The 14120-nt window shown below is 43.7% G+C and overlaps 1 protein-coding gene across 2 annotated transcripts in view; it reads left to right on the forward strand.

The window, feature by feature from the left end:
• Atp8a1 (ATPase phospholipid transporting 8A1) overlaps positions 1 to 14120 on the forward strand; it is a 221120-nt gene that overhangs the window by 186510 nt on the left and 20490 nt on the right. For both annotated transcript variants that reach the window (XM_055629410.1, XM_055629411.1), the window contains 3 exons: positions 1383 to 1444; positions 3178 to 3234; positions 3963 to 4070. In XM_055629410.1, the coding sequence (XP_055485385.1) occupies positions 1383 to 1444; positions 3178 to 3234; positions 3963 to 4070 (227 nt within the window). The remainder of the gene's footprint in view (positions 1 to 1382; positions 1445 to 3177; positions 3235 to 3962; positions 4071 to 14120) is intronic.

A 14120-nucleotide genomic window follows, 5' to 3' on the forward strand; every position in this document is an offset into this window, starting at 1 on the left:
ATAGATAGATAGATAGATAGATAGATAGATAGATAGATAGATAGATAGATAGATAGATAGATAGATGAGTAAATAAATGAGTAAATAAATGAGTAAATATGAATAAATAAGTAAATTTTAAAACCACAAACAACAAAAAAGCAACTCTGTCTCTGAAAACAGAAACTTCTTGTTGAGTTTTGATGAAGTATAAAAGAATTATTGGAAGAGATTACCAAAATAAACACAGACACACCCATTATAACTTTATGTATATCTCCACAAAGCTGTATTTCTCTGAACTGTTGTAACCAAAGCAACATTTGAGAGCCCAGCTGTATTCTGTTAAATCCTGGACATTAAGGAGATTAATGTAAAACAATGCCAATTTTCTCTCACTCATTTTTGTTTAGGAAAATAGTTATTTTTCATAAAATGTGTTTATATGACTTTGCACTAGGTTTATTACTGTTATTTTTAGATAAAACACAGATTTTTTTAATGTTCTGTTTTAATTTCTAATTTGATAAATACTGATAGCTATCAAGCATGTTTGTGAAAGCTTCTAGGAATCCTCAGTAATTTCTGAGGGAATCCAAAGATCTGACACTAAAGCCAGTGACTTAACAGAGTCATCCATGTTCTATCGCCTTGCCCCGGACAGCGCATGAAATTTGTGTGAACCTGAAAACCAGACAGGGTGAAGAGTTTCGTGCTGCCTTTCAGAACGGAGCTGAGTTCCGTGGGAACGAAGCATCCAAATCTTCACGCAAGGATCGCATCTCTTGATTAGTTGCTATCCCTTCATCTGTTTTGTTAATCATTCCTAGAATAACAAAAGACTTTAAATACGCCCAGAAACCCAGCCAGACCCTCAAAGAATCATGTGCCTGGCATCAGGTTGGCACTCCTTTTTGTGTGAGCATGGTTTTTCATGGATCCCTCTTGGTTCCCTAATAACAGCTTTCTTGAGAAGGTTCCTCTTGCTGATTCTGCTGACAACCTTCTGTGTCCACGTGCAGACCACCACATCCTGTCCCATGTCACGCCCAGAGAGCTTTAAGCTTTCCAAATGATTGAGATTTCAACCTTTTTTGTATATTTTACTTATATTCACCTTGTGGATTCTAAATATTGGTTAGCAAGTCAATTCCCCGCTTCAGGGGAACTCTTGGAAGTTGGTGTTTAATTCTGTGGCCCATCTGTAGCAACACTGTGAGGGATAGCAGCAGGGTCTTGAAGATCCACCTCACTTCCAGCCCTGCTGCGTGCCTCTAGGTTCTTCCTGTGTTCGAGATGACTAAGTGGCTTTCTCTTTTTTATTTATTTTTTGTTTTGTTTTGTTTTGTTTTTGGACCTTCCTTTGCTTTCTTCCCTAACAGGCCTCTCTTCTTTTCTTGCAGGTACAGTATTTGGAAATGGGAAAACCTCAGATTACCTGCTTCTGGGAAACTTTGTTTATACTGTGAGTTCAGCCCCGTTGCCTGTTTATGTCTAAGGCTACTGCCTTTCATCTCTGCCCCCTTTCCCTTCAGATTTAAATGTGTGCGGGTTGGGTCATTTACAGGTTTCCTTTAAAAATCAAATAAGGCATTTGAAGTATTAAAGAGCTTTCTGCTTAGGTTTTGTTGGGTTTGTTTTGTATATTTTGGTCTTGTTTTGAGATAGGACCTCACTGCCTAGCCTCAGTTGAGGTGGAGACCCCAGGACTGAAGGGATCCTGGAGAGGAACTGAGGCTCAGCACTGAGAGAGGCCATTGGTAAAAGTACAGTTTCCGTTACTGTAGCCCAGGATATTGGAGCTACCAAAACTCTGAGATGATTGCCACAGAAAACTAGAGCTGGGGGCAGGGTGGAGACACTAGTTAGCCCAATGGCAGCCATGACGGAGTTAGAGAGAGACAATGCATGCACCCACAGGCTTCCTCCCTTTCCTCTTTTTTTCCCCCCTAATCTGGGCCCTCACCTTATGTGATGGCACCGCCCACATTTAGAGTGAGTTCTCTTTTAGACGAAGCTTTCTGGAAATGCCCTTGCAGACAACCCCAGTGAGGTTTACCAGTCTTTCTAGGTGCTTCTCAGTCCTCTTAGGCTGGCAGTCACAATGTGTCTTCCTAGGAGGGAAGCCTCAACTGTTTCAGTTTCAGTTTGAAGGAGCTGAATATACTGATGAATGAACTTGTCCAATTCACTAACCAAAGCAGCTTGTCGAGTGACTCCAGGGCAGGCGCATCTAACCACGGCAGTGTCTGTGTGAGAGACACAGAGCAGTCCAGCGTTCCTCACTTCTGAATTACCCCTTGTTTAGTCAGGGTTTCTGCTGCTATGATGAAACACCATGACCAGTAACAACTTGGGGAGAGAAAGGGTTCCTTACACTTACTCTTACCTATCGTTGTTCATCACAGAAGGAAGTCAGGGCAGGAACTCAAACCAGGCAGAAGCCTGGAGGCAGGAGCTGATGCAGAGGCCATGGAGGATGCTGCTTACTGGCTTGCTCCTCATGGCTTGCTCAGCCTGCTTTCTTATAGAACCCAGGACCACCAGCCCAGGGGCTGTCCCACCCACAATGGGCTGGTTCTTTCCACAGCAATTGCTTATTAAGAAAATGTCCTATAGGCTTCCCTACAGCCCGATTTAATGGAGACATTTTGTCAATTGAGGTTCCTTCCTCTCAGATGGCTTAGGCTTGTGTCAGGTTGCCACACACTAGCCAGGGCTCCCCTGTAATCAGCACAGACGGCCTGTGGCTCAAGAAGAGGCTGACTCTCCTGTCCTGCATTTTCAGAATTATATGGACGTGAAGTTCCAGAGTCAAGGCTTAGATTCCTAAGCATCTGGTTGTTTCACTGCTATGATTTATCTTTAAAATCCGGGAAGTGAGCTTCTAGTGGAAAAGATTCAGTTAAAGGAAGTGCAAAACTCCAAATTAACATAAGCACATTCTATCACTCTTTGTGAATTGTACAGAGTATTGATAGCAGTACCCTCTGAGGTCTCCTTGGTGGAGAGAACAGCAAGAACCATGTAATTGGCAGTTACTGCCATGTGCTAATGAGAGCCACTCACCTGATCCATGAGTTTGATGAGCACGTAGCTGGCTTAATTCAGGCCTGTTTCCTCTATGGAAATCTCTCTGTCCATTGATAGAGCATGGTACCTATGAGACAAAGTAACGTTTCCCCTTTCTGTTTTCAGTTTGTAGTGATAACTGTGTGTTTGAAAGCTGGACTGGAAACCTCGTATTGGACATGGGTAAGACGATCTGTAATCATTTGTCTCTTTATTACAAAGCCTGCAGCTATTGATTGTGGAGCATTTGGGCATGGAGGGAGAGGAAGTAGGGATTATATATGGAAAACACTGAGTTACACAAGTTTATTACTGAGACCTCTCTAGCCTTTGACTCAGTATTGTACACTGTTACTGCCTCAAAATGATAGTTGTACATTTGCTTAGACGGGTCATAGGGCTGGTGTTCCATACAAACCGATTAGAAAATAATTCTGAAGAACAATTAAATTAGTGAGAGATCTGTCCTCAGACACACATGCATGGTCTCTATAAAACATGTTCCGCTTTCAACACATTGTTTTTTTGTAGACTGTCCACTTGCAAGTAGAGGGATTCAGTAAAGAAAACAAAATTACAGTTTGATGCTCACTGGAGAAATTAGAACAAGGAACTTAGATTTGACACCCCTTGACTTACACATAACGCTCTCTTGTGTGTTTAATATCTTTGAGGAAGAACATACAGAGCAAAGATAAAGGAGAGGGGAAATAGCCATGGATTAAAAAAAAGACTAAGTTTAGAGTAGAGAATAGTGACGGAGATTATAGAGTGAATGCATACAATTATAGCACAATTCCAGAAAGTTGTATTTCTCTGATTTAACATAGAAGAGAATCTGTGACATTGTTTCTTCCGTGTCTGTGTTCTTGGCTGGTTGAGTGTCTTGACCCAAACTTCCTTCCTTGCAGTTCAGCCACATTGCCATCTGGGGCAGCATCGCGCTCTGGGTGGTGTTCTTTGGAATCTACTCATCTCTGTGGCCTGCCGTTCCCATGGCCCCTGATATGTCTGGAGAGGTAATATTTGCTAATGACTCATGACCCAGCAGAACCTTAGAAACGGGTATCCATTAATGAGCCTTCATCGTGCTCAACATGACTTTCCATTTTGTGGGTCTCAATTCAACTAGCATTTGACCACCCTCAAATGCCACAGGCGGGAGAGATAAATCTCCACCCAGTATTTTAAGCTTCAGCGTTTAACTTAAATCTGACTTATCCTTTCATAAACATAACTGGACCGATAAAATATGGTTGTAGTGAACTTGAATCTTGTCACGAATACCCGTATAGAAGATGCCACTTTAAAAACTAGACCATAAATCCACAAATGCATTTAGGATAAGAGTCTTAGGCAAATGGTACGGCTCCTTCTTTGGGACAATCTGTCATTCCTTCTGTTGTCTCTCATTCCAAAAAGAAGTCAGACATCACTAGAAATACACTTGAAAATACACTTGAAAAGCGAATTTAATGGCATCAGTTTAACTCTCATTTTTTTTGAAGGAACCAAGGCACGTGACGTCTTGGCCTTATCGTACTCCATTTTCAGTTCTGTCTTTCAGTTTCTTGTTACACTGGGAGGAATTGAGTTATTAGGTGTTCGTGGGGGAGTGTCAAAAGATCCCCTTTCCCTCAGAAGAGGGTCCAGCAGTAGGAGGGTTTATGATTTCAATTGCAGGAAATTTGACATAAAATGTATAAAAGAAAATGTGGAAAACATTTCGGGATTTCCTGTGACCGCACAGTAACTTGCAAATCAAGGTAACGTGAGCCCCGTTGCAGGCTGTTGTTTCACCGCGTTCACAAGAACCCTCTCTGGTGGTTTGCACGTATTCCCTGCCCGTAAGTCTGCCTGAGTACCCTTCACTTTTGACAGTCTGGTTTATAGATCATTTTCATGAAATTTGATCTGACAGCACCCTGCTTCTTATAAATTAACAGAATGCAGACACTTTTTTAAAAAAATGTGGTTAGATTTATTAAAGAGAGAGAGGCATTATGTACTATTACAGGGAAACCAGATGCACCGGGAAGACTGCTCTTCCCTCCAATAATCGTGAAGGCATCTTTTGAAACACACGCTGTGAAGTCAAGAAAATTTACAGCATCTGTTTTAGAGCGAGCAGAGAGGAAGCTGCAAATGCACCTCCTCTTCGCCCTGGTGCTGAAGTCTTTTGTTCCGGGAGAGAAAAATATTTACCTGTATGTGACAGTGTGGGTCTCCAGTCTCTGACGATGCTGTGTGGGAGCCCCCAGTCCTGCTGTGTCCCTTTGTTGTGATGTCTGCCTGTACCTGCTTTTCCCCAAAGGTCAATTCCATCTGAAGCTCTTTCACTGCACATTAAGTCTGCTCCACTCACCTTATTTTTCATGTTTATTTTATCTTCAAAATGAGTACCACATAAGGTTTTGAGACCTCGATCATTAAGCAACTGTGGCCAGTGGGTCTGATGACAAGAACTGAGTTTTTGACCACCTACTTCTAAGGACAAGTGTAAAGTATGGTTGGCCTTTAGCCAACCAAATATAATTCTGCCCCTGCCTGTAGAATTCCTGGTATTACCCAAACACGGAACTTAATATTGTCTCTTGAGATGCACAGCAATGCTGTGTTTAATTCAAAGTGAAACAAATGTCAGTACTCCGTCACGTTTTTGTTCCCTTCATGGACGGTGGGAACTGCTAATGGGACTTCTGTTTCTTCCTGCTTTATAACTACCTCGACTTTGACTAAAGTATTTACATAGCTGGAGCTTCATTGAGAATAGGACTGAATTAGTTCAGCTGTAGGCTTTCCTGGTATATCCAAAGCGTGTCAGTTTCGCTTACTCAAGGAAAAGATTGATTCTTGAGCACTATGTTGTACCTCAGTGTTTGTCACATATTTTGATGTGTGTGTACATGAGTGTGTGTGTGTGTGTGTGTGTGTGTGTGTGTGTGTGTGTGTGTGTGTTCACATGAACCTCATCTCCAGCTAAGGGTTTGACAGAAATGCCATTCGTGTTGTCAAACATCGGTGGTGTCCGTTTGTTTCTTGAGCAGCGAGGTAATAAGAGCCCCTGTTATGTTAGCTTGGAACATTCATGGTAAGCACAGTCGCTGGTTATACTAAAACTCTAAAATCATTTCAGAAAGAAAGAGATTTCTTTTGTGTGGGAAATTTTACATATCCTAAAACTCTGTATTTCAGTTGAGGCTACAGACTGTATACACATGGATGTGTAGTCTCCGTTTCTAGGCCAGTGTTTGATATCTGCTGTAACGTTGTGCAGAAGTTAGCTGACAGTCTTACAGTTTATTTACCCACCTAGCTTTCACAACAAAGCCATTGCGGCACATACATGCAAAACTTTACCGTAGGTAGCAGCAGTCAGCACTGGCTGGCTTGGCGTGTGCTGTATAACATACACGTGAAACACCACCCCGGGCAGTGCCCAGAGTGGAGGTTATTTCACAGAACTCCTGACTCAGTGTGTCAGAGCTCTCCATCACCAGTGTCTGGTTCAGAGTGTCTACATGCCCTAAAACCCCATCCTTCCCTGTCTCAACAGCACTTCCTTCCGAGACTAAATTATATACATAGGTATGTTTTCAGTTAGGCACTGAAAAACTTTCAGATAGGCACTCTCCAAAGTGATAGAACAGAAGATGGTGTAGGCAGGCTTTGAAGGCTGAGGTACTTTGTGGCCTTAAAGGGACATTGGCTGAAGAGAGGAGCTACTCCAAAAGGCAGCCAAGATCTGGGAAGCCAACACCTGTCACCCCAGTAAAGCTGAACACTGGCTTTCCCTCAGGTACTCTTTCCAAGGATATATGCATAGTCAGTCAGTCAGTCTAAATATATATATATATATTTCCTGGGATTCTTCTATGCAAGCTACTGTTCTAGGCACTGGGTTCAGAAATGACAGAAACCACGCCCCCCTGCAGCTGGCTTCTCTGGTTGAAGGAGAAAAGTCAATAGATGAACAAGTGGAATGCACATGGTCAGAGAAGTACAGCAGGTAAGGGTACCAGGAGCCGGAATTCCCATGTAACCCTGTGGCTTTTGCTCATGATCAGACAAAAAGCCATTGGAGGAACCTGAAGAAGTTCTCAGGCTCTACCTTGACTTTTGCACAGGGCTCTGACTATTGTGTCATGAACCTACATGTGGCTATTTCAGGGAACCAGGTGAGAGCTAGGGATGGCTTGGATCAGGAAGGGAGGGCAGCAGTACTGAGAAGAGGTCAAAGGCCAAGAGCTTGAAGGTTAAAGTGGTGGGATTTGCAGGTAGATGGAGTGACCAGAGGGAGAGGAGGTATCAGAGCTGATTCTGGTGTGTTTGCTGTCAATAAGATAAGGACATGTTAGACATTAACTTCCTGGTTCCCCTCACAAACTTGTTTTAGTAACCAATTTAAGGCACCAGGGGTTAAGTCTGACCTCCCATAGAATGTGGCAAAGAGGAGACTTTCAGCAATGCTTCTTCTCCAGTATTAGGTGCTTAGTCAGGACACCATGTGTCTGCAAGGGTGCTCCTTCCTGGTGGGTGTCTCATGGATTTGCATAGAAGAGGAAACCTGTTATCCGCTGTCCTGCACGGGTGCTTTTCCCAGGCACTGATGCTGCAAGGGTCCTTGCAAGGCCACAGCAAGGAGTCCGAACGTTGCCGTCATCTTTGTTTCTTTGCTCATCCACTTAGACGGTGCAGGGTTGTCATGGGGCCCCGTGGTGAACATTAAATGTGCATTAATTTAAACTTCTGCTGTGTCTTCCACAAGCAGAAGAAAAACAGTAGGGTAGAAGATGCAGAGAGGTGGATTTCAGCTCCGATAACTCTTCCATTTGAGGCAGACAGCAGGATGCTGGGCTTCCAGTCACACTGTGGTGATGGGGACCAGTCCAGTCACCAGCATCACTAAGGCAACGAGTCATCCACCCACACCTCCATGATGCCTTCTGGTTTCTATGCATCCTCTCCTCCCACCCCCTACCCCATGGTTTCTATGGCCTCTCAGGTGGATCCAGTTGAAAGGGCTCAGACTCTTGCTCTAGCTCACAAGTTTAAGGGTGTGAATTTTACAAGTCAGACAACTTACAGATATGGGCCCAAGCTTCTAAATTCATACAGGCACTCCTGTGCGGTTCTGGATTCTGTAGTCATCTCCACCTTCTGCTTTTGGTTCATCTTTGCAGCCCCATCTGAAGACACATCTGTGGAAGAGAAAACAGAGTGGAAGGAAGAGAGCCAGTGCCTTTTATGCACCCAGGGTGCTCTCCGGGTGGCGCATTTCAGGGCAGGCATGACTTAGGTTAGTCAGAGTCATATTGCCGTAAGCAGAGGAATAGCCAATAGCCAGCTAGTGACCCGGAGAATGCAATTCCAAACTTTACTTTGCAGTCCCACTGGTTTCCTCTAACATGCTGAGGAGTTTTATACCTTCTCTCTGGTGCCCATTGCTGTTCCTACACCCAGATGGGAGCTCCTTCTTTTCCTCTTGCAGCCATCTTCCTGCACTCACTTGTCCTGTTATTTCATAGCTTACCCAGAGCCCTAATCAGTCCCCAAAGTTAACCAAGTATGAAACTGTTCTCATCTCTTTAAAAGCACCTAGAGTTCTAATCACAAGGTTTTAGCACCCACCTCTATTCAGCCCATCTATAAAAATCCTACCTTCACCTTCACCACGGCAGGAGAAATGGCCCAGTCAGTGAAGTACCACCAAACAAGCATAAGGACCAGAGTTCAATCCCTGATCCCAAAGGTTTTTTGGTTGTTTGATTGGTTGTGTGTTTGTTTGTTTGTTTGTTTTTAAAGCCAGGTGTGAGATGATGTAATCTTATGCTTATAAACCCAACATTGGAAAGACAAAAACAAGCAGATCACAGGGACTCATTAGCCAGCCAGAATAGAATAACCTACTTAATGAGCTCCGAGCCAAAGAGAAATCCTGTCTTAAAAAAAAAAAAAAAAAAAAAAAAAAACAAGATGAACAATGCCCAAGAAATAATACCTAAAGTTAGTTGTCTCTCACTCAAATTATCTCTCACATCTACACACATAGGCACATGTACATAACTACACACACACACACACAAGAAATCCTACCTTCACATCCTAGCCACTGACCTGTTTCAATAACAAATTAGCTTTTAATGATAACTAATAATCTCATTTTTTAAGGAAAAAGCTATGAAATGCTGTGTCATCTGGTTGAGACAACTCGTGGTTGCCACTGATCTAGCGGGAGGGACCCACATACCCTTACACTCTTAGCAACCCTTACCGCTACACCCAGTCAGGGGACAGCAACACGCTGAGATGGGTCCTAGCATACACCTCACAATCAGAGCACTCCATTCATCTCCGGGGGTCCTAAGAATCGGAGCTGCACTTGGAACCCAGCCACTTGCAGCCTTATCAACTGGAGAGGCTTAACCCTCATTTAGCGCCAGCGTCATAGATCAAAACATTTGTATTTACGTCTGCATCCTTGGTGAAGAGGCCAGCGGTGTGTGGCTGAAGCTGTCCTTGGCGGCTGTTGTCCGAGTTTAGAGGGTTATTTTATGCAGGCACGCATAGCTCCTTTTCCTGCGGGCTTGCAAGAGGGATCATGCCTACATGTGAGAGCATAGCTCATCCTTCACTGACTCCTAGTCCGTGGGTAGGGTGTTCCCATGTGAAAACATTCCTTCACAGTTTTACATGGTGTCTCTAACACAGTCATTCTGCATCCCTGCCCATAATAATGGTCAAACGATAGTGATTAACAAAACTACTAAAATACCATTTTTAAAAAGAGTAACGACATTGGTGGGGGAAAGTATAGCCAATGAAGTTAGACATTTAAAAAAATTTTTTATAATTTTATTAAATTTATTCGTTTATTCACTTTCCATCTGGGTCACAGCACCCTCCCTCCCTCCTCTCCTCCCAGCACCACCTTTCCAGCCTTCTCCCCCTTTCCCCTCTTCACTTAGAAAAGATCATCTTGAGTGAGGTAGCCCAGACCCAGAAGGACACACATGGTATGTACTCATTTATAAATGGATATTAGGCATATAGTACCGGGTAACCATGCTACAATCCACAGACCCAAAGAAGCTGGGGAATTTTTCAAAAATAAAGAAAAAAAAACAGAGCGACAAGCTTGGCTGCAACTTTAAATATGTTACTGTTTTCCTCTCCTCTCCCAAATGTGGTTGTGATTTAAGAAGGTGACTTTTTTTTTTTCAGACCTGGCTTGTATTTTTTTCACACCAGCACAACAGTTTATGGGGTAAGGCAGGCCCTGGGGAAAAGTACTGTGTCATATAAACATAGAGCAGCCTGCTTTTCAGACTTGTCTAGTTGATGGCACTGGGTATTTTTTTGGAATTTCCAGAAGAAAATGTTTTTATCAATTGAATGGTAAACCAGATTTAAAAAAGAAAAAAAAAAGTAGAAAAGCTGCTATCTCAAACTCTATCAAGGGTCATTTCACATCGGGATTAATACCAGAAGCTGGGTTGTAAAACAAACAAAAAAAAAAACTTTTAAATTTATTATGACTTTGCAGACACACACTGTAAAGTGGCCCCCGCCCCCAGCGCCATCTGTTTCTGCTCTCCCTGGCCTCAGGGATCTATAAAACTACTGAAGGAAATTGAAGTTAAGGAAAGAGCATGTGTTTTACAGAATTTCAGATCTCTTGATTGAGGTTTGTAAAGTCTGTATGAAAAACAGTAAAAATTTTTGTTGGGCCCTTTGGTGTCACCCCTTCAGAAAGACATTCATGAACTGCAACACTGATAAGATTTTCCTAAACTGTGCTGTTGACTATTTCCAACATCATAAATCACACTTCACATGAGGAATTTCCTGCTTAAAATAGTCCTTATCCACCTATCAGCTCTTAATTACTAGACAGCAGTTTAATAACTAATTGGATGTAAGGGTAGGGTTCCTGAGGGGAGGCAGGGTTTTTATCTGAGGTTACTGTGTTAAACCAAGTAGCCTGGAGGGAACCACTAGCCTGAACCCCATCAGAAGTTCGTCAATGATCCAAGGACACTAGCCAACACATCCAATAAAACATGCCATTGATCAGAGTCCCCGTGTCCCAGGCAGTGAGACAACTGGGAGGTCGCCACTCTGGCATTGCTATTCATAACCACGGCATCTCTTCCTCAAGCGCAGAGCGAGCGTCTAACTCGGCGCAGGCTCTGTCCTTGGAAGCAGAGAACAGAGCTGCCCATAGGTGGTCTCCTTGCTGATGACGCAGAAGCGTCATAGCTGTGAGCCAGATGTGGCCTGCCAGATAACTGAGAGGGGGCAGAGTGAGGCATGAGACCGAGCTTTAGGTGTTCTCGAGAGCAGTTTTCTCTGCAGTCTTTTCTTCCGTAAAAGGGGGAAGGGGGTGCTTAATGTGTCAGTTACTTCCCTAAGCCATGAGTTAGTGGTGGACATTTTACAGAGCGGGGTGACGGGACAGGATGGAATGGATACTCAAGATGTTCTTGAAGCCGAGACAGTTAGGCTGAAACTTAGGTGCCTGCTGTATGAAAAAGAACATCTCAGGATGAAGGAAGAGCAGGTGTCTCTGGCCTCAGGTCTTTCCATTTAGAGAGTGAGAATATTGAGCACTGAGGTGATACACACTTTCTTACACAACTCACCCATTGCACGTAACAGGTGTAATCCACATTTCTCATGATAGAAATATTCTGTTACTGGCTCCATCCTCATTTCATGTTGTTTCTATGTTTTGTTTTGAATACACAATAAGGACAATCAAAATAAAACAACAACTCTGTTCCTAATTATTTTTACTATTCCGGGAACTGCAGTCCTAGAATATGGCACGTGGGAGCCACACAGTCCCTAGCATTCTCTACGCCGTTTAGGAAGGCTGTTCTTTCATGGCGCTTATAGGATGCATGGCTGTCCAGCCAGGCTTTACTGTTTGGATAAAATTAATTTCTGATCGATCCAGTCCCAGCCAGGGCCTCCTTCACATCGCCTACTCTATGAGACAGTGGAGCTAAGCTTCTTGCACAGCTTCTAGGGGCTAAGGGGGAATCTCAACCCCTTTCCAGCCCATCACCGCCTCTAGAATTGTCTACAGAAGAGAAGTGGGAAGGCCGTGTGCTGGTGTCCACTTTGCATATTTTCTAAGATCTTTGTCTGTCCATCTATCTGTCTGTCTGTTTGTTTGCTTGTGGTTACCCTAGCAGCGAAAGCTTTTTTCCCCCTCTGAGTCATCAAGAGCTGCTGGAAATAATTGCAAACATGTTGGGGTTTATCCAAAACACCCTTCTCTTTATTTTCTGGATGTTCTGCCCTGCCTATTTTTATGGAGAAAGTAATAATTCTTCTTACACAAGAGCCCGATTCAGCTTAGCTCCGCCAGGATTTATGGAGTGCCTGTGTGCCAGGTCCTACACTGGCTGTCAGTAGATCCAAAATTCACAAACAGGTATGTTCCACAGACAGAAAATCCCATGAAAGAAAAGCCGCTGATAGTATGAACAGAAGAGGGGGCACTTGGCCCCTGCTGTTGTTGTAGGTTGCTGAGCTCCACTGTCACCTTCAGACACTCCCCAGGACAGGGAGAGAAAAGAGGTCTCCAGAGAGAGAACACCTCAGCAAACACAGGGCTCTGCGTTGTTAAGGCAGAGAGACCCGGTGACCCTCAAGCTGGGCAGTTAAGAATAAGCCAGATCAGGGAAGTTATTTGAATATCATTAGCACTGCCTCTTGAAGCCACAACAGGTGGCTCTGCCAGTGGGTTATGCAGTAATCCAGAGAGTACCAGAAGCCGCAGAAAACAGATTTGGATCAGAGGAAGTGAGAAATAGATGTTAGCAGTTCCTAAGTCATGGAAAACCTGTTTTTATATGTCCTGTAATATGATCGCAGATTTGAGAGCCTTCATCCCAGCTGAAATAAAGAAGCATCAGGAGGCGTTTCTTGGCGGTAGGTGCTGAATCACAGAGCAGGCATTTTTTTCCTGTCTTTAGATTTTTCTCACAGAGGAGGTCTCAGCCAGACTCCCCAGGTCAGCAGAGTCCTTGTGAATTTCACATCTCGAAGTGGAAGTTCACGGTTGAGGCACCCCACTGAGTGCCACCCTCGGAGACTCACAAACCACCCTGGGTTGTCCCCACAAAGGTACCTCCTCTGAGTGTCTCAGGTTCCGGAGCAGAGCTCTTCAGTGTCAGATAGCTGCTGATTGCGGGGAGAAAGGGGTGGAGCAGTATCTGAGGCAGACACGTTAGCATTCAGTGTGTACAGAATTTATAATATACTATTTAAAAAAAAAAAGTTAATCCGTATGTTAAGGTTGTTGATGCTTCCAAGGTAGCAAAGAATAGTTTTGTGTCTGAGGTTTGATGAACCAGATCCTTCCAGCCACTGAGGTTGAGTGACTGGGAAAAGGGATCTGTAGCAGAAAGACCCTGTGGGTGACTGAGGTTGGGTGGGATAGATTGAAATTGGAATACGGCCACACACCGCATAATTTTCCCAAAGAAATATGCAACCGCTAGTGCAGGCAGAAAAGGGAGAAGCCACATAGGGAGACGAACCAAGAAGCTTCCTATGAAAAGACATACAAAATAGCTGCACTTTAGAACCAGCCACTGAAACAGTTTGGGGTTGTTTGTTGTGGTGGTTTTAACGATTATTTCATGGGGATGATGCTTCCTGAGGAGTTTAGCAGACACTTGGGAAGGAGGAGAAAGGAAAATTAAGCTCACATCATACCTCTTAGAAAGAGAGAGATGGGACCTGAAGGTTTGACTTTGCTCCTCACGCTACAAATCCCCCTGAGTGTGGAAAGCTAAGCTTAGCCAGAAAGCACAGTTAACTTTTTGGGCCTGGATCAGCTGTCTTAGAACCAAATTCTAAGAAACAGAAAAGGCTTGCTGGTAGAGTTCTCTCTAACATGTTCCTTCTCTGCAAAAAAACAAAACAAAACAAAACAAAAACCCTAAGTCTACAAAGATATAAGAAAGACAGAAAGTTCCACTCACCATGTCAACAGGGCAGAAAGTGTGTGTGTGTGTGTGTGTGTGTGTGTGTGTGTGTGTGTGTGTGTG

Source organism: Psammomys obesus, unplaced genomic scaffold, assembly GCF_907164565.1.
Source record: "Psammomys obesus unplaced genomic scaffold, mPsaObe1.curated_primary_1811, whole genome shotgun sequence".
Classification (NCBI taxonomy): Eukaryota; Metazoa; Chordata; class Mammalia; order Rodentia; family Muridae; genus Psammomys; species Psammomys obesus.